Consider the following 19,577-nt stretch of genomic DNA (forward strand, 5'->3'; position numbering starts at 1 on the left):
TTCCCCTTCCTTTATTTGGTCTTGTAGGTTTTTACCTTGCTCCTTCATCTGTGACATATTTTTTGCTGTCTCTCTTTTTTTTTTTTTTAAATGAGTGGGATTGTGTTCCTGTTTTACTGGTTGTTTGACCTGAGGCTTCTAACACTGGAGTTTGTAGGCTATTGGGTGGAGCTGGGTCTTAGTGCTGAGATGAGGAACTCTGTGAGACCTCACTCCAGTGAATATTCCCTGGGGTCTGAGCTTGTCTATTAGTCCAATGGTTCGGAGCTCCCACCACAGGAGCCTCCGCCTGACCCCAGGCTCGTGAATCAAGATCCCCCAATCTGCATGGGGTGGCAAAAAAAAAAAAAGAGAAGAATAACAAAGTAAAAAATAAAATTAGACTAGGAAACTAACAGATATGTTAGAAAGAATGTAAAAATAAAATATAGATGAATCAACAACCAGAAGGTACATCAGTTCCACAATAGTAAAAAAAGAGGAGGGAAAAGAGAAAACAAAACAAACAAAAAAAATGGGGAAAAGGCCTTGGCTGTGGGGGGCAGGGCCTAAGCAAAGGTGAGGTTTGGGTGGTGGGCGGGGCCTATGCTCAGGACCCACAGGGCTGGAAAAGGCCCTGGGGGTGTGGGGGGTGGGGCTTAGGCTCCAGGAACAGAAGGGGCCCAGGCGAGCCCCCCACCCCTGGTCCCAGAGGGCGGAGGACCTCACCTGGGAGCCTAGCAGGCTTCCTGGGCTCGAGTGGGCTGGTCGATCACCCTCCGTTCCTCTCCCTTTCCTCCCAGAGGGCCCCTCCCACCTGCCTCTCTTGATCTCCCCGGCCTCAGGGGTGCCGATCTTGTCTGGCCTCCACTTCTCCTCCCCGCTCGGTCCCCCTACATCCTACCGGTTCACTCTGGGGTTCCTTCTGTCTCCTTGGGGGTCAGAGTCCCCCAGCAGCAGCTGGCAGGTGCCCTAGTTGTGGGGAGACGCTAACTCCGTGTCTTCCCACACCGCCATCTTGACTCCTCCCCTCTACATGCCACTTTTATAACTCTAAATCTTGTGAGTACCCTCTACAGTAAGTATATTAATTCCCATTTTATAAATTAGAAATCTGAGGCTCAGAGAGGTTAAGGTTGAGTGGTGGTACAGAAACAACAGAATTAGGATTGAGACTCAACTCCATCTGGCTCTAGAATTATTCCCTTTCTGCTAACCCAGTAGATACATAGTTTGCTCACGTTAGGGCATACTTAGAACATGTCAATATCTGTGTGGTACACAGAAACTGGAAGGGATTTAGAGGCATCCATATGAGATTTGTGGGGAAAATGCAAAATATTCTTTATATTCTAGAATTATATTAAAATAAAATATACCCTATTAGGTGATATTAAATATTGAATGAAACCCCCAAATATGTTTTTCTATTTGTAAATGAAAAGTTTGAACTTGCTTCTGTGAACATAAATTTTTCTTATCAAAGCTGTATTGAGATATAATTCATGTAACATAAAATTTACCCTTTGCAAGTGTACAATTCAGTGGTTTTTAGTATTTTCACAGAACTCTACAACCATCACCTCTAATTCCAGGACGTTTGCATCACCCCAGAGAGAAACCCTGTAATCCATTAGTGGTCACTTACCATCCCCTCCCCACCCCTGACCTTGGCAACCAATAATCTACTTGCTGTCTCTATGGCTTTGCCTATACTGGACATTTTATATAAATGAAATCTTACAATATATGGTTTTTGTGTCTGGTTTCTTTTACTTACCATAGTGTTTTCAAGGTCCATCCATGTTGCAGCATGTATCAGTAAGTCATTCCTTTTTGTGACTGAATAATATTCCATTGAATGGATATGTTACATTTTCTTTATCCATTCATCAGCTGGTGGACATTGGGTTGTTTTCACTTCCTGTCTATTAAGAATAGTGCAGCTATAAACATTCAGGTGCAAGTCTTTTTGTGGACCTATGTTCTTAATGCTCTTGTGTGTATACAAAGGAATGGATATGGTAACTCTATGTATTAAACCCTTTCAGGAAATGACAGACTGTTTTCCAAAGCAGCCACACCATTTCATATTCCCACTTACAATGCAATAAGGGTTGCAATTTCTCCACATCTATCTTGTTATTATCTTTTGGATTACAGCCATCCTAGTGGTGTGAAGTGGTATCTCATTGTGGTTTTGATTAGTATTTTCCTGGTCACTAACGATGATCATCTTTTCCGTGCTTGTTGGCCATTTGTATACCTTCTTTGGTCAAATGTCCATTCTGATCCTTTCCTCATTTTAAAAATTGGATTGTCTTTTTATTATTGAATTATAAGTTTATATATTCTAAATACACATCTCTTCTCAAGTACATATTTCCTTTCATTCTGTAGGTTGCCTTTTCACTTTTTTAAAAAAATTTTTATTTATTTTAGTTATTTATTTTTGGCTGTGTTGGGTCTTCGCCGCTGCGTGTGGGTGTTCTCTAGTTGCGGCGAGCAGGGGCCACTCTTCGTTGCTGTGTGCGGGCCTCTCACTGCGGTGGCTTCCTATTGCGGAGCACAGGCTCTAGGCATGCGGGCTTCAGTAGTTGTGGCACGTGGGCTCAGTAGTTGTGGCTCACGGGCTCTAGAGCACAGGCTCAGCAGTTGTGGCACACGGGCCTAGCTGCTCCGTGGCATGTGGGATCCTCCCAGACCAGGGATCGAACCCGTGTTCCCTGCACTGGCAGGCGGATTCTCAACCACTGTGCCACCAGGGAAGCCCCACCTTTTCACTTTTTTGATGGTGTTTTTTAAGGCACAGAAATTTTAAATTTGGATGAAGTCCAATTTTTCAATTTTTCTTTTACCACTTGTGTCTTTGGTAGCATAGCTAAGAAACTACTGCCTTACCTAAGGTCATGAGGATTTACTCCTGTGTTTTCTTTTAAGCGTTTACATTTAGGTGTAGGATCCCATTTTATTTTCCATTAGTTGGAAGACTGTCTTTTCCCACTGAATTGTCTTGGCACCCTTGTCAAAAATCAGCTGAGCATAAATGTAAGGGATTATTTTTGGATTCTCTATTCCATTCCATTGGTCTATATGCCTGGTTCTTCTTTTTCTAGTCCCTTCCTACGATCTCCACTAGCACTTCCTTCTAAAAGCATATTCTAAATTTAAAACACTTGACAGACATCAAGAGAAGTTCCCTAACCCCTGGGCCCACCCCCTTGCAGCCAAACTGTGCCCCTGTATCAAAATTCTGAGGATGCCGCTAACTAGACTAGGGCATCTCTTGAAGGGCAAAGCTGTGTTTTGTGTATTAGTTTTTCAAATCTAGTACCTTGGCAGTTTGTAGGAACTTAATGGTTAAAGGGTATGTGGGTAAGTGGATGGCTGAGTGAATGAAATAAAAACTTGGTAGCTCAACAGCTGAGTTCAACAGTTTTTGAGACTGTGTCATTGTAAGGTTGAGTACACTGGAGGAATAGATTTTGAGGGAAATCTGTAATGAAAAGTTGATTGTTTGATTCACATAAGCTAACATCTTTTAGATAGCTAAGAGACATCTTTTTAGGTGAGTCAAAATCATACATATGCCCTATTTCCTGTAGCTTCAAGTATAGAAAATGCCTCAAGTTATACAAACAAGGTATTAATCCTTTTAAGATAGTGTTAACTAAGATGTAGAATCTGGGATTAAATATATCCACCTAAATAATTTGCCATTTTCTCTCTCCAGGACCATTATACAGAAATCACTATAACCAAAATTTTATTTGTGGTCTTTTATCACATGCATTCATTCCTTTAAGATCCAAGGACTGATGAGGGCTTCTCGCAGTTCGTAAAGTCCTAATTGGGAATCTTGGTGCTGTGACTACTAACACACTAATTGCAGGCAAGGAAAACATAGCAAACTTAAGAGATAAAAATGTAGGTAGTGCAGAACCTTCAAATATTTAATTAAATGGCAAAAGACTTCTTTGCTAATTAAACCCTAAACACCCATTAACTGAAGTACATAAAGTGTTTCTGGTCTGGTGACAAGACAATATGACTTAGCCATTTCTTTGTACTTGCATTCAAATATTTCTCAAGACTATGAAATAAAATGTAACATTTATTAAACACTTGGACAGTCTTAAATACATTCAAGGCATTTAAAATATTAAATTTTCCATGCTTATTACAGTTCCTAAAAAAAACAAATTAACTAAGATTCAATATTTCTTCAGAACAAAAACGTGGCAAATTTCTTCCACCAGATCTGGTTTTGTCTATTAAATTTCTATGGCATGAAGGATGAATCCAGAAAACCCAGTGTTGACTTCCACTGAAACATAAGCCACATACTCAACCTCTTATCCCACAAAACAATGTAATTTACTGCACAGATTTCCAGTACTCCTCTTGGCCCCTGGATAGGCCATTATTGGCTCCCAGCCCTCGCAGCCATGAGGTAAGGTGCCCCCCAAACTTCTTAAGCCTTGGAAATCTAGCACTATGATTTGAACATTTTCATTACAATTCAGAATTATCTCTAACTCAAATGTGGCCTTCAATTGTCAAAAAACTATCATCCTGCTCAAGAAACTTAAATAAATCTGCTCTTTTCAACATAGAGAACTATGAGAATTTCTGTAGAAGGAAACTAGACGCACAGTGGAACAGGAAGGTAAACATCTGCATCGTATTCAACAGGAACTAAGCTACAGGCCAAAGAACCACTGGGTGTTGCAAAATCTTTAGCTGGATAGAGGATGGGATTAAAAAACCATACAGCTAACCCCAGAAAACTGTCATGGAGAGCACAGACTATATGATTAGGTAGGTAAGTTTGCCCTCAGCAAAGCAGTAGACTTAAATCTTCATCTTTGAATAAGTGAATAGTTTCTATGGTAAACAAATCAATTACACTAAACCCCTACATTAAATGTAGTATACTCAGTTTTACAAGCCTAAAAGGACAGTGGAATGAAAAACAAATTATTTTGTATTTCAGAGGCTTTCATGATTTAAAAAGCTGTCTCGACTCCTTGACTTGCTGGAGAACCATCTGAAGCTTTGATTCCTTTAGTCGTTATGTTCATGAACGGTAATTACCTTTGAAAGCATGCCTCACTTCGGCCTTTCCTATACTACAGTGACTATGTCACTTACTATTAGAGATGTGTACCCCAATTCAAATGCAGCGAAAGGCCGAGTACCTGAAAAGTCACTTACTGCCTCAGGATATTTGACAATGACCCAAAGTTTAAGAGTCTACTCTCCCAAGCTTCCTACCCTAGAGCTGTCACATAAAAGTAAGTCTGTTTAGGGTGAGGAGGAATCTGGAGGAAGATGGAAAGGCTTATGCAAGACAAATATTTTCTTGCCTCCAGCGTTCAGGATTCGATCCAGTGCCTCTGTGAATGACTCCATGTTTATTTCCCCCAACAAATGTATGCTAACTCAGTGATCTGCAACCTTGGCTGACCACCATCTGGGTCCTGGAATCGATTATTTTAATTTTGATTCCAAGGCCTTTTCTAAGACCCATCTCAGCATGAGGGCCACGGCTGACTTGCATGCAGTGAGCCCATCAGTGGCCTGCAAACAAGCTTTGGATGTGTTTGCACAGATTACTGTGATGGAGCTGTCATGTGAACAAATGGCTTAAAGCAGATGAGGAAAAGGGTCGCATCATAGGCATTCAATAAAACCAACAAGACATGGGATGCCAATTTTATACTGAGAAACAAATGTTAACTTTAATAATAAAAAACACAACCACAGAGAAGCACTGTATTTTCCCTCTACTGCATTCGCAAATACAAAGAAGAGCAATGAAATGAATGGATTTACTTCAAACTACTGGTTCTTACACCCATGAACGTGTATCAGAATTACTTGTGGAGGTTTTAAAAACTATTTAAGTCTAGGCCTCACTCAGAGGTTGCAACAGGGGTCAGGACCCAGGTATTTTTTACAAGCTCTTTAGATAGCTCTGATGAGTTTCCTGCTGGTTGAGTTTCTGATTTTAGGTTGACTGGGGTACTTTGGGTTTTTTGGGCCACTGTTTGGGGGTACGGGGAGTTTTTTTCGCAGATTTACTAGCAGTAGTGAAGAACTTGGCCTCTGGCTTTTTAGGAGTCTGTCTTGGGTCTTTTTTCCCCAGCGAAGAGGTTCTTTCTTTCTCCAACTCTTCTTTGATTCTTGCCTTCTTCCCTGGGCCTTTACCTGGGGTCTTGGGCTCCGCAGCTGCTGGGGTCTCCAAAGCTGGGGAGGCCTTTCTCTTCTTCCCATGAGGTGTGTTGGGACCAGGACTCTTCTTTGGAGACTTCTTTCCTGCAGCATCTTTTTGTGTCTAAGAAAAAGAAAAAAGTGGGTGGGGTGCGGGACAGACAACTGATGATGTAACTCTAAGAGTTACTGTTCTTAAAATTTAGGGAACCCCTAAGAGGGAAACTGCAGCACGATGAATGAGGAATGGCTTTTTCCTCCTGCCTCAAAAACATTTTGAAAGGCAGCTGTACTCCACTATTAATGACTGTAAAAAGGACCCCTGGCACCTCCCTGGCCTAACCATCCTTCCTTACGGCTGGGGCGAAGGACTCCTAGAAGCAGTGAGAGCACAGTGGGCAGACCTGTGACCTAACCCTGACTCTTCTTCACCTCCAGTTGTAAATTCCTCGCATGTGGGTTAGGGCAGGGGGTTCCGAAACAGTGTGTGTGAAAACAACTGGGGTGCCTGTTAGCAAAAGGGGGGACCGTGTTCCACACCGGAAATCCCGGATTTCCCAAGCAGCCCAGATGATGTGGCTGACGAGCCGAGGACAACATCCCAGCAACGGACTGGGTCCCACACAGAGAGAGGTTATACAGGCAAATCAACCAACAAAACTTTGCTTTTGAGTTATCATAAAACAGACGGAAATTTTGAAAAACATTGAAAATATAAAAAACAAAACTCCCTAATAACTCTACCACACAATATTAATATTATTCACTACCTTTTCCCCATGAGTATGTATGTATTTAAAAGCCGAGTATTATGCTCTTTCCCCAACTATTTCATTAGTATTTCCTAAGCACTATAAACTCGTACTAAACGTTATCTTGAATAACTTTATAAAAACTACTGCAAGGGTACATAGCATTTTCTCATTTTTGCTTCTACAGTGAACAATGCTGAAACTTTCATACCTTTCCCCTGATCAAATTTCCTAGATGGGTTCAAAGGGCACAAACACTTCTACACTCTTTTTTAGGCCTTGCCTTGTGGCTTGTGGGATCTTAGTTCCCTGACCAGGGATCGAACCCGGGCCCCTGGCAGTGAAAGCGTTGAGTCCTAACCACTGGACTGCCAGGGAACACCCAACACTTCTACACTCTTGATGCGTTATCACCCACCCAGGAAGCTATGCTTTCCACTCTTTAATTTCCAACACATTATCTGCCAGTCCCATTATAACAAATACAGCTTACTTTTTCTAGAAACAATTATACTGCCTATAGTTAATATACTGATCAACATTAATTTCAAGTATATTAAAAAAAACCTTCACTAGCAGTTTGGGGACACTGTAAAAGGAATATTTCACTAGCAGAGGAAAATTATAACTCTGTTGAAGACATTAAGGATTACTGTGAGGAAAGAATACATAATAGGTAAAGTGCAGTAACAGCCCTGGGTTGACCCTAATGGGCTGTGCCGAGGGGTCATGAGTCTCATGCACACATGGTGAGGGCAGCCCTCTAGTCTCTTAGGGACCCATTTCTCCCCTTATTTTCAAGAGGTCTCCCCCCAATAGTTGGATGGATACTATGAGTATGAGCAAAAACATTATCAAAATGGGAATTCCCTGGCGGTCCAGTGGTTAGGAGTCAGCGCTTTCACTGCCATGGGTCTGCGGTCGATCCCTGGTTGGGGAACTAAGATCCCGCAAGCCTCGCGGTGTGGCCAAACAAACAATACGAAAACAAAAAAACATTATCAAAGCACCCCAAAATAAAAAAACTCAGTTCCTTTAAATCACCTCCTCTGAAACCCAAAAAGTCAGATTTCTGTAAGAACCATGCACGGTGGGGTGTTTGAAAGGTTTCAGAGGCAGAATCCAGCACCCAAGTTTCCCTTGGTAAATTTTCTGAAACTAATTATGTGGTGACTGAGGACTCACCTTCAGAAACTGAACTTGCTTTTCAAAACCACAGGCAACGTTTTTTAGAATTATTAATATGGCCGAGTCTCCCTTGATTCCAAGGTACACGAAAGGCTGTGCTGACTGCACATCGCTTCACTATTTACGAGGGGGACAGAGTCAGTCAGGGGTTCTTGGGATTTACCCTAGTAGTTTTCATCCATGACTTCACAATCTCTGGTAGAACAGATTTCTATAAACGATGCCTCCCAGCCGCACAGCACTTCCCGTCCCTCACCAAGTGCCTGCCTGGCACACGGAGCCCCGGAATCCGTCCATGATGGATATTAAATATTAATGAAAATACCTTTACGCTTCTTGCAGCTGGCGTTTCCTTCACTGGTACCAGCAGTGGGATTTCATCTTCAGACTCGTCTTGAGCTTTAGGGGGGGCGCTCACCCCACCGGTCTCCTTCTGGGGTCCAGGGTCCTGGGCTGGAGCACCACCAGTTTTGGGGGCCGGTGCATCTGTAGTCGGGGCTGGTGCAGCCTTTCCAGCCTGTTTCATAAGCTTCTTGTCTCCTTTCTTCTCCTGCTGTCTTTTAAGACGTTCTTTCTTCTTTTGGCTTTTCTTTGCTACCTACGATAAAAAAAACAAGCATAATTTTAATGGGGGACTCTTTTGTTGGTGAATAAATGGCACAGACTTAGCACGTGCAGTCAGGTCATCCATAAGCTCCCTGAAAGGGCCTTGACCTGTACAAGATCCAAGCAGATGAGTCCCATTGCTAGCACTTGAACCCCAACTGTTTTGTCGCAGAGTCCCAGCCAAAGATGCATTTTATGTGGTAAATTATATTCAAATCTGGGTAGCTGAAGTGTGTAGTCACCAGCTGTGTGGAAGTGAACCTCATTTACAAGTGAGTTACGAATAATCCAGAATTGTATAGTATGTGATGTGTTGAACTTCCATATATGCAGGTTCCACATCTGCAGATTCAACCAAATGTGAATCAAAAATATTCAAGGGAAAAAAAAATTCCAAAAAGTTCCAAAAAGCGAAACTTAAATTTGCTGCACTCTGACAACTATTTACATAGCACTCACATTGTATTAGGTATAAGTAATCTAAAGATGATTTAAAGGAGGTCCAGTGGTTAAGACTCTGTGCTCCTGGGAGTGCTGGGGGCCCGGGTTCGATCCCTGGTTGGGGAACTAGATCCGGGATGCCGCAACTAAAGATCCTGCACAAGGCAACAGAGATCCCGCGTGCCGCAATTAAGACCCGGAGCAGCTACATAGCTAGCTAGCTAGCTAAACAGATGGATAGATAAATAAATATTAAGGAAAAAAAAAAGATGATTTAAAGGATGCCAGAGGATGTGTGTAGTTTATGTGCAAATACTATGCTGGCTTATATAAGGGACTTTAGCACCCACAAATTTTGGCATCCTTGGGGGGGATCCTGGAACTAATCCTCCCATGTATGAGATGGGTGACTGTACATCTCCATGAAGCTGCTACAAAAACGAAATACTCTGATATTTTTTTCCTGCCTGAGTTTGTGGTTGAGAGTTAACACAGTAGCAAGTTTACATAGCTAGAGGTCCATTATCCTTATCACAGAGTACGTTAGATAACATCATAATTATGACAAAATTCCATTTTAACCAGCAATTCCAACATTGTCACAAAGCCCTCAACTGAATCTGACAAACAGCAAAAAATTCAGACTTCTTGTTTCCAGTAACAGCAGTTTATGTTATTTTGGATTATGAAAACAAGTAAAAAGTAGGGTAAAATATTAACAACTTTTTTCATAAAAGCACCGATGAGCTGATTACGCTGTAAGAAACGTTTGCCCCGAGAGTATTTGCTGATCCCTAACTTTTAACAGCCGTTACGACTGGGCACAGGAGGGCAGGGGTGTGAAGTGGAGAAATCAAATCCTAATGTCCATACCAGGCAGGGATTCTAAGTAAAAACCTTGTTACAATAAGCTGGGACACCAATGAGTTGGACCCTCAGGGTAGAGATGAACGGGGGGCAGAGCCGTGAAGATCTGTCACTGTGGGTGGATTTGAATCATTCAGGGAACCTCAAGCCTTGAATGTGCTTCTAGGTGGTTCTGGGCTGAGTGTGCCCCAAGGTGCCTGGCTGCCGTAAGTCTAAATCCTCTCGGGAAAGATCTTCATCCCACCCCTCAAGTTAGTTCTACAAATAATTTTCCAAATGGACTATCCACGATACAGTCCACAATAACTAAGTACATAGGAACCAGCAGGTAGAGACAACCCGCTGCATCACCAAGACGCCTAACGGTTTGAATTATCAGACAATAAAACAACTATGCTTAATGTGTTCCAAGAATTAAGACAAACTGGAAGACTATTTATAGATAACAGGAAACCAAAAAAGGGTAACGATAATTTGAAAAAGAACAAAACACAGAACTTCTAGAAGACAAAAAATTAAAAGACTGAGTCTAAAAACTCATTGGACACATGGATGAACATGGCTGGAGAAAGACCAAATAAACTAGGAGATTGGTCCAGCCAACAGCAAAAAGTTCCATTTTCTCTCATGCGGCTTTCTGCAATATTACCAGCAGCACTGAAAACCTACAAACCAAAACCAAGAGGTATGTCAGCCTCATACGATCTTGAATTTCGCCCATAAATAACCGTGTATCAATACTGCACAGACTCGATTTCGGTTTTCCTCTTCCTCTCAGCTCCTCTTGCCACTGCACAGGCCCCTTCTGAGCCTTTGTTCTCTCTTCCTGGGCTGCGCTTACAGCCTTGATTAAGCCTGCCTGGGATGTGAACTTCTACTCACCTTTTTCTTCTGACTTTGTGTGCGTAGTCCCCTGGCTTCACCACGACTGCTGACAAAAGAAGAAAAGACAGGCAGGGAAACCGATCTCTCAGTCTTCACGTACAAGAGCTTCACGCTCTCCCACTTCTGAAACAGAGAAAAGAGTAACATCATCCGTAGGTGTTTTGTTCCTTTAAACGAACGGCCAATGGAAGCATCTGCGAGACCGTACCTCCGGCAGTTTCTGTGAAAGCCTTTTTGTGACGGCAACAACGTTTTCGACGATGTGCTGAACTTGCATCCCAGTGTGACCGATGCGGATGGTACTGAAATTTAATAAAGCATTATACACAGAGAGCTGAAAAAATAACTTGGTTTTCAAAATAAAGCATAAGCAGGTATGTGAGAAATACAAATACACAATCCTAAAAAAAATTTTTTTTAATGTAAAATCATTGAAATCTTTAGGTTCTAAATTTATTTTAAAGGAACATGATCATCCTTCATGTTCTAGAAATGCCCTCCTCCTGAAATATGCCCTACCATCAAGAGGTGATCGAGGAGCTGGCACCTAACCGTGTAAGGCTGGGAGGGTCAGTGGGGAGGGCCAAAGGGAGTTCTACCTTCATTCTGCAAAACACAGGTCACTGAGTCAGCCCTCAGGCTTTCCTGAGGGCAATTACCCCCAGCAGTGGCTGTTCTGAAAAGAACCACCCCTAGGAGGACTGCTTGCTACCTTTATAGCTCCACTGCCCTGACACAGCGGCCACCTCTAAAACGAACAGTTGCTCGTGTAATAGCGTCTTCTGGCCAAGAGCAAAACCATCCCCTCAGCTGAAGCAGGGGGCTGCCGCAAGCCAACGGGGAAGCCCAGAAGTGCCCACTGCTCAGCCACTGGGTCCGCTGGTCCTGGCAGCCCCCACTCTCCCTACCATGGGAGCTGAAAGGCAGGCTGGCTGTTGGCAGGATGAGTGCAGAATGAGGATGAGACGGGCTGATGCTCCCACCTCCCTCCAGCCAAAGACGGGGCTCTGCCCATTCTGTGTGCCCACTGTCACTGACCTGCAAGTACACCCTGAACCAGGCTTATTCTCCTGTTTTCCTGAACATCTAAAGGTGCCCTGTACAGGGACTTCCCTGGTGGTCCAGTGGTTGAGACTCCATGCTCACAAGGCAGGGGGTGCGGGTTCAATCCCTGGTTGGGGAACTAAGATCCCACATGCTGCATGGCACGTCCAAAAAAATTACAAAAAAAAAAAGGATGCCCATCCAGTACAGTAAAAACCAGCAGACGTGCCTTTTAAAATTTAAGTCAGTTAAAATCAGGTAAAGTTAGAAATTCAGATCCTCAGCTGCGGAAGCCACGTTTCAAGTGCTCAGCAGCCATCTGTGGCTCATTCTTCCGCATGAGACTACACAGCTGTAGACCATCTCCACCACTGTGGAAAGTTCTGGAGGGCAGCACTGTTCTAGAGAATTGAATACTTCTAAAGAATGAATTTTAGTTTTAACAGAAGAGTCTGGTTTCATTAACACTATCTTATTTTAAAAAGTTTATAAAATCATTATTAAATATAAAATGAAACAGAGGCACACCTTAACGCCTTTTACCTACCTGCAAGAACCACTTTTAGAGATGTTTAAGACAGTTCCCCCTACACAGTCACTGATCTCTCTGGACAAATCCTTGGCCTGAAGGTTTACAGGTACTGGAACTCTGAAACAATACAAAGGCATTTACAGCAGCACATACACACCCATAAATTTCACGCTACTAAAGTCCGGTCATTGCTGAGAAACTTACTTCTTTCTGTTGTAGAAATGTCTCCCGAGGTGTGAGGGTAAGAGCCGCCTGATTCTGGCATCCGTAATGAAGAAGTCGAAACTACCCAAGAGGCGGAGCTTAGCTTCATAGGCTTTATATTCCTTTTTTAAAGTTCGGAGGGGGATAATCTAGAAAATGTAAAAACATGAATCGTATATACAAACAGAAACAGACTCACAGACATAGAAAACAAACTTATGGTTACCAAAGGGAGGGGAGGGACAAATTAGGAGTTTGGGATCAACAGATACAAACTACTGTACATAAAATAGATAAGCAACATGGATTTACTGTATAGCACAGGAAACTATATCCAATATCTTGTAATAACCTATAAGAGAATATAATCTGCAAAATAAACAAGCAAAAAACCCTGAATCACTATGCTGTACACCTGAAACTAACAATATTGTAGACCAACTATACTTTGATAAAAAAGAGAGAGAGAAAAAAAGGTATAAAAACAAAAAATTAAGAACCTGAACAACAAGAAGAAGAAATACTGGGGCAATTTATATTTGGATTTTAAAATGCCCTGGAGTCACAGTTTAGTGAACATGTGAGTATCTAAAACAGCACAGGCACAGGGCAAATGCGTCGGGACCCTCACCTAAAGAAACCGCACCAATGACTACAAAAAGGGGGAGGGGTGCCAAGTCAGAGGCAAACCCAGGATGCTCTGGAAGGAGAGAGAAGTGACACAACAGAGCAGCGTTCTGTAAAATCTTCAACATATAATCATTACTGATGCATGTGTTGAGCTTTCAGGTCAACACACCTCAACAGCCCATCCATCACAGGGAAGAGGGAATACGCCCTCCCTAAAGCCAATGAGAATTAAATTAAAAAGAGAACATTAAGTTAAAAAGGAATGTATTACTTGTCACTTCAATTGAATCCAATCTTTTAGTTGTCTTGAAAATATTAACCTGCTCCCTACCCGAGAAATGTTTTTTTTCCCCATAACAGATTTTATTGAACACAATAGATCTAAAATACCATATTTAACTGTAATTTATAGAAATTATATTATATTCTTTTCCCATATTAAATCCTTAAGATCCAGTGTTTGTGTTACATCTTAATTCTGACTAGCCACGTACCAAGTGCTTAATGCCACGTGTGGCTAGCTGCTACCATGATGGACAGCTTAGCATTGGTCAGTTACAGCTATTCATTACCTGAGAAATGGTTTTAACTCCATGCTTGTTCAAAAGCTTCTTATAAAAACGTTCTGTCTGTTCGGGAGTTAAATTAGGTTCATCTTTGGTAAATAAACAGATATCTGCTAAATCTGATCGAATACCATGAGGCAAGGACCTGCAAAATGCATGAGAAGGAACCAAGGAATAAAGCATTATAACTGATAACATGTATGTTTATATCCCACAGAATACACAATAAATTCACTGTCATTTCAATAAACTTCATTCACGCTTTTTAAGCAAATACACTACTGAGAACATTTAAAAATATATCTAGTTTTCAGTGGTACAGAGGAGAGATTTAACATTCAAATACTAAATCACCACAAATATCTGCAGGCCAAAACATCAACTAATATTTGGGATACAATTAAGACTTAAAATATAATCAAAGATACTCAAAATAGTGCACATGTAATTATTATTATTTTACGTGTTGCTATATAGGTACACGTACTACCGTGTGCTAGAATAATCTAGTTTCATCAGGACAGTTCTGATTCAGAACTCTACCTTGCAGAAACCCCTGGGCTCCATAAACATAACTCTCAACACCTGAAACAGAAAACGGAGCAAACCTACAGGGACCAGCAAACATGAATTATGTTGAGTCTCAAAAAGGTTTAGCTCACTTCCTAGGCCTACATGTTCTGAGGAAACACTTCCTTAGTTTAAGAAGAGAGCAATCCACAGTAGCAGGACTTGGCAAACGAGATGGCAAGTGGCAGAAATCACCAAGAGGTGAGCAGTTGGAAAAATACCCGGAGAAAGTAAGGGCTTTCCAGAAGCAAAAACCCGCCTGGGCAGAGGTATGGAATAAAGAATGCACCCAGATACGTAAAGCAATAACTAAGGCAATCTGGCTGGGGCAGTTTGTGAGGATGAGTTAAGAGAGAGTCTGAGAGTCAAAAGGGTCTTTCCAATTTGTAATCATTCTTAACCTCTATCCCCCACCTTTATGGGCAAAAGAAAAAGAAACTATCCCACACACTGCTTTCTATAGCACAGCTGGCTTTTTAACACCCAGGGAATGAGAGACTCCACAGAGAGGCAGGGTTACCAGACAGAATATAGGACATCCAGTTAAATTTGAACCATTTTTTAAGTATAATTATGTCCCCAACATTACATGGGACCTACTTATCTAAAAAATTGCTTGTATTTTTATTTGCTGAATCTGACAACTCTGCAGAGAGGGCATCTCTCACCTATGAGTCCTAGCAATAAGAATGTGCAATCACCATGGGTTTTTCTTCTCTTAGGAAATCACTGCCAAATTTTTAATTGTCTCTGTATAAAGGAGTGAGTTCAGGACCTCAGGAATTTTAGCTTGCAACTATCTTGACGTGGAAAGATAACAGATTCTATGAAAGTATGGAAGCTGTTTCATTTAGTCTAACCTCTGTCCTCTCAAAAACCAGGTTTTCAGATTCAATAGAACAGCTTAGGTCAAACCGTCCACCAAACATCCAGAAAACTGGTGACATGTCTAGAAAACTTAAGCACATCTGAAATCCTAGAAAATTTAAGAATGTCTGAAGACCTATGGTTTTTGGGGGGCACAATTATTTCAACTCAACGTATCCTGAGTTTGCAAAGTTTCCACCAGAAACTAAGCTGCCGATTGTTAAAGTTCCACGGAATGGCCAAGCAGATAAAAAAAGCAAAGGTAGAAAATCAGAACTTACAATCTGACCCTCAGTTCTTTACTTGGAATTTTCCATAACACCACCATTAAAAAGAAATTTTCATTCTCATTCAAAAGCAATCCATTTGCGTTTTTCCTGGATCTGGAATGTGCCAACAGAGCTTCTACTGCCTTTTTAATCTGCAAGGTGGAGATACACAAATAAATTACATCTCAATTGAATTTAAAACTTGCCCCCGCCCCAGAATTTGTCCCTGATCAATTTCTATTTTTAGCAGGTAACCTCCACAACCGTATCCATTAGGATCCTGCAATTTGTAATCAGAGGAATGTAGCCACCTAAGTATCCGCTAATAGCATCGTCTACAGAAACGAGCCTCTTCTATATAAAACACTGAGACAGAGGGAACGTGCTTCCCCTGCCCTGGATGATGAAGGCAGTAATGCCAATAAAAGCGCAATACACCTGCATCTAGCATTTCCTGAGCGCTTATTATGTGCCAGGCTCCCTGGTTACCGCGCTTTAGGTGCATCACCTCCTCTCAGAGCCCATTGTAAATACGAAGTTACTGAGGCTGGTAAAAATCAAGCGACTTGGCCAAAGTCAAAGGCAGGGAAGCACAGCCAGGTGGACCTCACCCCAGGATCCCAAGTTATACCTGCAATCCAACTCAAGATAAGGGACTTCCCTGGTGGTCCAGTGGTTAGGACTCCGCGCTTCCACCGCAGGGGGCACAGGTTCGATCCCTGGTCGGGGAACTAGAATCCCGCAAGCCACGCGGAGCGGCCAAAAAAAAAAAAATCCAACTCAAGAGAGCCAGGCCGCAGGGCTGGAGGAGGCGGGCGCCTACCCGCGAGTACAAAGCAGCGGGCGAGCCCAGGGCACCGCGAACGCGCGACCCTCCCAAAGCTCCGGAGGCGCCCACACCGGCGCGGAGCCCGCATTCCGCACCCGCGCCTCCCAAGGCCACGGCCATCCCGCTTCCGAACGCCCCCTCCCCAGAGACCACTCACCTGCTCTTCGTCCAGCTGCTCCAGGCCGACCGGAGTCGCTGGAGTCGAAGCTGAAGTTGCGGCTGAGGTTGACGCTGGGGTAGAAGCCGAGGCCTCCATTTCGCGTTCACCTCGTGGAGACGCGCATCCGGATCCCGGGAGCTGGTTCCTGAGGCGCACGCGCGAACCCAGGCCCGTAGCCGGAAGTCGGGGGGTGGGGACTAGACCCTCGCGTCACTTCCGGGAGCGCGGGGTCGAGTTCCTGGGCGTTGCGGCGTCAGAGTTTGGCGGGCGCGAGCAAACTGAGGTAGGTATTCGCCCCGCCTGTGGTCTGTCACTTCCCAGAGGGATTGCCTCTCTTTCTCTTCTGTTCCCGGTGTCTGTGAGGCGCGGGGAGCAGCCTGGCGACATCTCGTTCTCACTTTTCCACGGAAGAAATCGAGCGCCTGGAGGCGGGAGACGAGGCCTGTCCGCCCACCCGCTGGGGCCACCTGCTGTCAGTGGACCGCCCCCCTCTCCCCAACTTTAGGCTGGCGGCGTGGGGCGTGGGGAGCGCGGGGAGTGCGGCCTCATCACCCACCTGCCGGCTGACCTTGGGCTAATCTAGCCACCGTCCCCGCCACGGCCAGGGTGGCGGGCCCCTCCCCGCTGGCTGGTGAAGATTCCGTGGCCTCGTGCGCGGGAAACACCAGGCGCGTCGTTAAGCGGTGTGGAGCCCGAGCGGTGGGCCGGAGCCAGTCTCCTGAGCTTCGGGGCTTACAGAGGCGGGAGGTAAGAGCACGTACACGTAAAGGTGCAGGCTGGAGAACGGGAGGACGCCTCCCTTCCTCCCCATGGCCCCAGAGGTGACCACTGTTACCTGTTTCTCCTGGAACCTTCCAGGGGTGTTGTAGGCATGTTTAGGAAATACTTATACTTCTTTCTCTTTAGCGACGGCTGGGTTTCAATTTTCTTTTCTTTTGTTTTTTAAACACAAGTAGTAGCCTGTACGGCCATTGTTCTGTACGTTGCCGTTTCCTCTTAATATATCTTGGAGGTTGCCCAAGTCAGTACCTAAGGCTGTGCCTCTTTTTTAACAGCCGTATGGCCTTTCACCATGTAGATAAACAAGAGGTAATTTAGGAGCTTTTTGATGGGTATTCAGGATGGTTCTTTGTGCAATTAGCTACAGAAGATTTTGAGAGATCAAAGAATGGGAGTAGGATGCTTTCCGTGTCAGTTGCTTACAAAGAAATGCTCCTTCCATATTGCCAAAGCTGGAGGAAGGGGTGTTTTGCTGCTGATCTCTAATACTGGCTTTGTTTTTTTTTAAATTTTAATTGGGGTATAGCCGATTTCCAGTGTTATGTCTGGCTTTGTCTTTTTATTTTAATTAATTAATTAATTTATTTATTTTTGGCTGCGTTGGGTCTTCCTTGCAGTGCGCGGGCTTCTCACTGCGGTGGCTTCTCCTGTTGCAGAGCACGGGCTCTAGGCGCGCGGGCGCAGTAGTTGTGGCTCGCGGGCTCTAGAGCACAGGCTCAGTAGCTGTGGCCCACGGGCTTAGTTGCTCTGCGGCATGTGGGATCTTCCCGGACCAGGGCTCGAACCCGTGTCCCCTGCATTGGCAGGCGGATTCTTAACCACTGCGCCACCAGGGAAGTCCTGTCTGGCTTTGTCTTTAACCAGAAACTTGTAGGAGAAGTGTTCTAAACCTTTGGCACCTACTCCCGCTTGTCTGTTGTAGAATCTAGTATAAGATGGAATTCGTTTTAGCATGATATTATGAATTGCCACATTAGGCTTCATGTATCTGTGTTTCCTAGTATTCTGAAGAGAGCATCGGGGCTGTCACATGTTGTGTCACCTGAATTCAAGTTTGAGAACCAGACTTTCGGGCCAGGGGAACCGCATGAATTCATGTGAAAGAGGATGGTGGTGTTAGGAAGTAGTAAGTGACTGGAGTAGGGATGTGCAGAGGGGAGAAATGGGAGATGAGGCTGGAGTGGGGAGGTTAAGGAATTTATTATCAAGCTGAAGGTTTATATTTTGGAGAAATCATACGGATATAAGGTTTTTGAACTGGTATTAGGGAAGAAGAGGAGGTGATGAATTATGCTTTAGGAAAGCTAATATTGCTGTGGTATTGTAGTGGTTAAAAAAAAAATGTCATATGCCCACAAATTCTTTGAAACTTAAGTGATGGAGTTTCGTTCCCCTCCCCTTGAGTATGGGCTGGACTTAGTAGACTTGCTTCTAGCAAATAGAGTAGAGCGGAAGTGATGGGATGTCACTTTGGAGATTAGATTATAAAAAGAATATAGTTTCGTCCTTAAGTGTTCTTTTCCCCTCCATCTTTCCCCCCACCTCTCCCTCCGTCTTTCCTTTGTTTAAAATTACTTGCTCTGGGTGAAGCCAGCTACCAAGTCCTGAGACGACTCAGGCAACCTGCCAGCAAGTGAGCTTGGAAGTGGATCCTCCTCCAGTCAGTCCTGCAGACTTTTGAGAGATCCTGAGCCAGAACCATCTAAGCTATGCTGCTTCCAGGTTCCTGACCCACACACATAAACTATGAGATAATAAATGTTTGTTATTTTAAGCCACTACATTTGAGCTTTGTAATTTGTTATCCAAAAATAGATAACTAGTGGAAATGTGTAGCCCTCCCATCTTCAGACCCATCAGCTGTGTTGATGTAAAAGTCCTGTTAGGACCTCACACCCAAAACAAGTTCCACCATGAACTCGTTATCTTCCTCTCAAACCTGCTCTTCGTATGTTTTCTGTCTCAGTTCATGGCACCACACACTCACTGCCTAGTTGCCCAAGCCAGAATATGGGAATCCTCCTTAATTCTTTTCTCCTCATCCTCCAAATATGGTCAATGACAAAGTCTTGTTGTTTATTTCTTTTAAATATTTCTTGCATTCATCCAATCCTTTTTATCCCTTCCAGCTCGTGATGCAAACTATCATCACTTTTTTTCCTAGACTACTGTACCAGCCTCCTAAGTTGTCC

At 43.5% G+C, this 19,577-nt stretch overlaps 1 protein-coding gene across 2 annotated transcripts; it reads right to left on the reverse strand.

Annotated features, from left to right (window-relative positions):
* Positions 1 to 5,743: 5,743 nt before the first annotated feature.
* On the reverse strand, positions 5,744 to 16,773 carry RSL1D1 (ribosomal L1 domain containing 1). 2 transcript variants are annotated; one of them, XM_068566006.1, is made up of 9 exons: positions 16,603 to 16,773; positions 15,629 to 15,768; positions 13,917 to 14,055; positions 12,715 to 12,863; positions 12,526 to 12,627; positions 11,143 to 11,236; positions 10,932 to 11,057; positions 8,461 to 8,733; positions 5,744 to 6,319 (listed from the first exon to the last, which is right to left on the reverse strand). In XM_068566006.1, exons 1-9 carry the CDS (start codon positions 16,699 to 16,701, stop codon positions 5,993 to 5,995), a joined length of 1,449 nt encoding a protein of 482 aa, XP_068422107.1. In that variant the 5' UTR covers positions 16,702 to 16,773; the 3' UTR covers positions 5,744 to 5,992. The 2 variants fall into 2 exon arrangements, with proteins under 2 accessions (XP_068422107.1, XP_068422108.1); XM_068566007.1 differs by lacking the exon at positions 16,603 to 16,773 and adding an exon at positions 16,248 to 16,336.
* Positions 16,774 to 19,577: the final 2,804 nt, after the last annotated feature.

The sequence above is a fragment of the Eschrichtius robustus genome, chromosome 16 (genome assembly GCF_028021215.1).
Source record: "Eschrichtius robustus isolate mEscRob2 chromosome 16, mEscRob2.pri, whole genome shotgun sequence".
Classification (NCBI taxonomy): domain Eukaryota; kingdom Metazoa; phylum Chordata; class Mammalia; order Artiodactyla; family Eschrichtiidae; genus Eschrichtius; species Eschrichtius robustus.

What these genes read in the sequence shown, in the direction of transcription:
- RSL1D1 (XM_068566006.1), bottom strand. Translation starts at nt 16,701, where the DNA reads ATGGAGGCCTCGGCTTCTACCCCAGCGTCAACCTCAGCCGCAACTTCA. An exon ending in GAGTTAAAACCATTTCTCAG is followed by an intron (nt 12,864 to 13,916) that starts GTAATGAATAGC and finishes TACATTTTCTAG; the next exon opens with ATTATCCCCCTCCGAACTTT. An exon ending in TTTCACAGAAACTGCCGGAG is followed by an intron (nt 11,058 to 11,142) that starts GTACGGTCTCGC and finishes TCTCTGTTTCAG; the next exon opens with AAGTGGGAGAGCGTGAAGCT.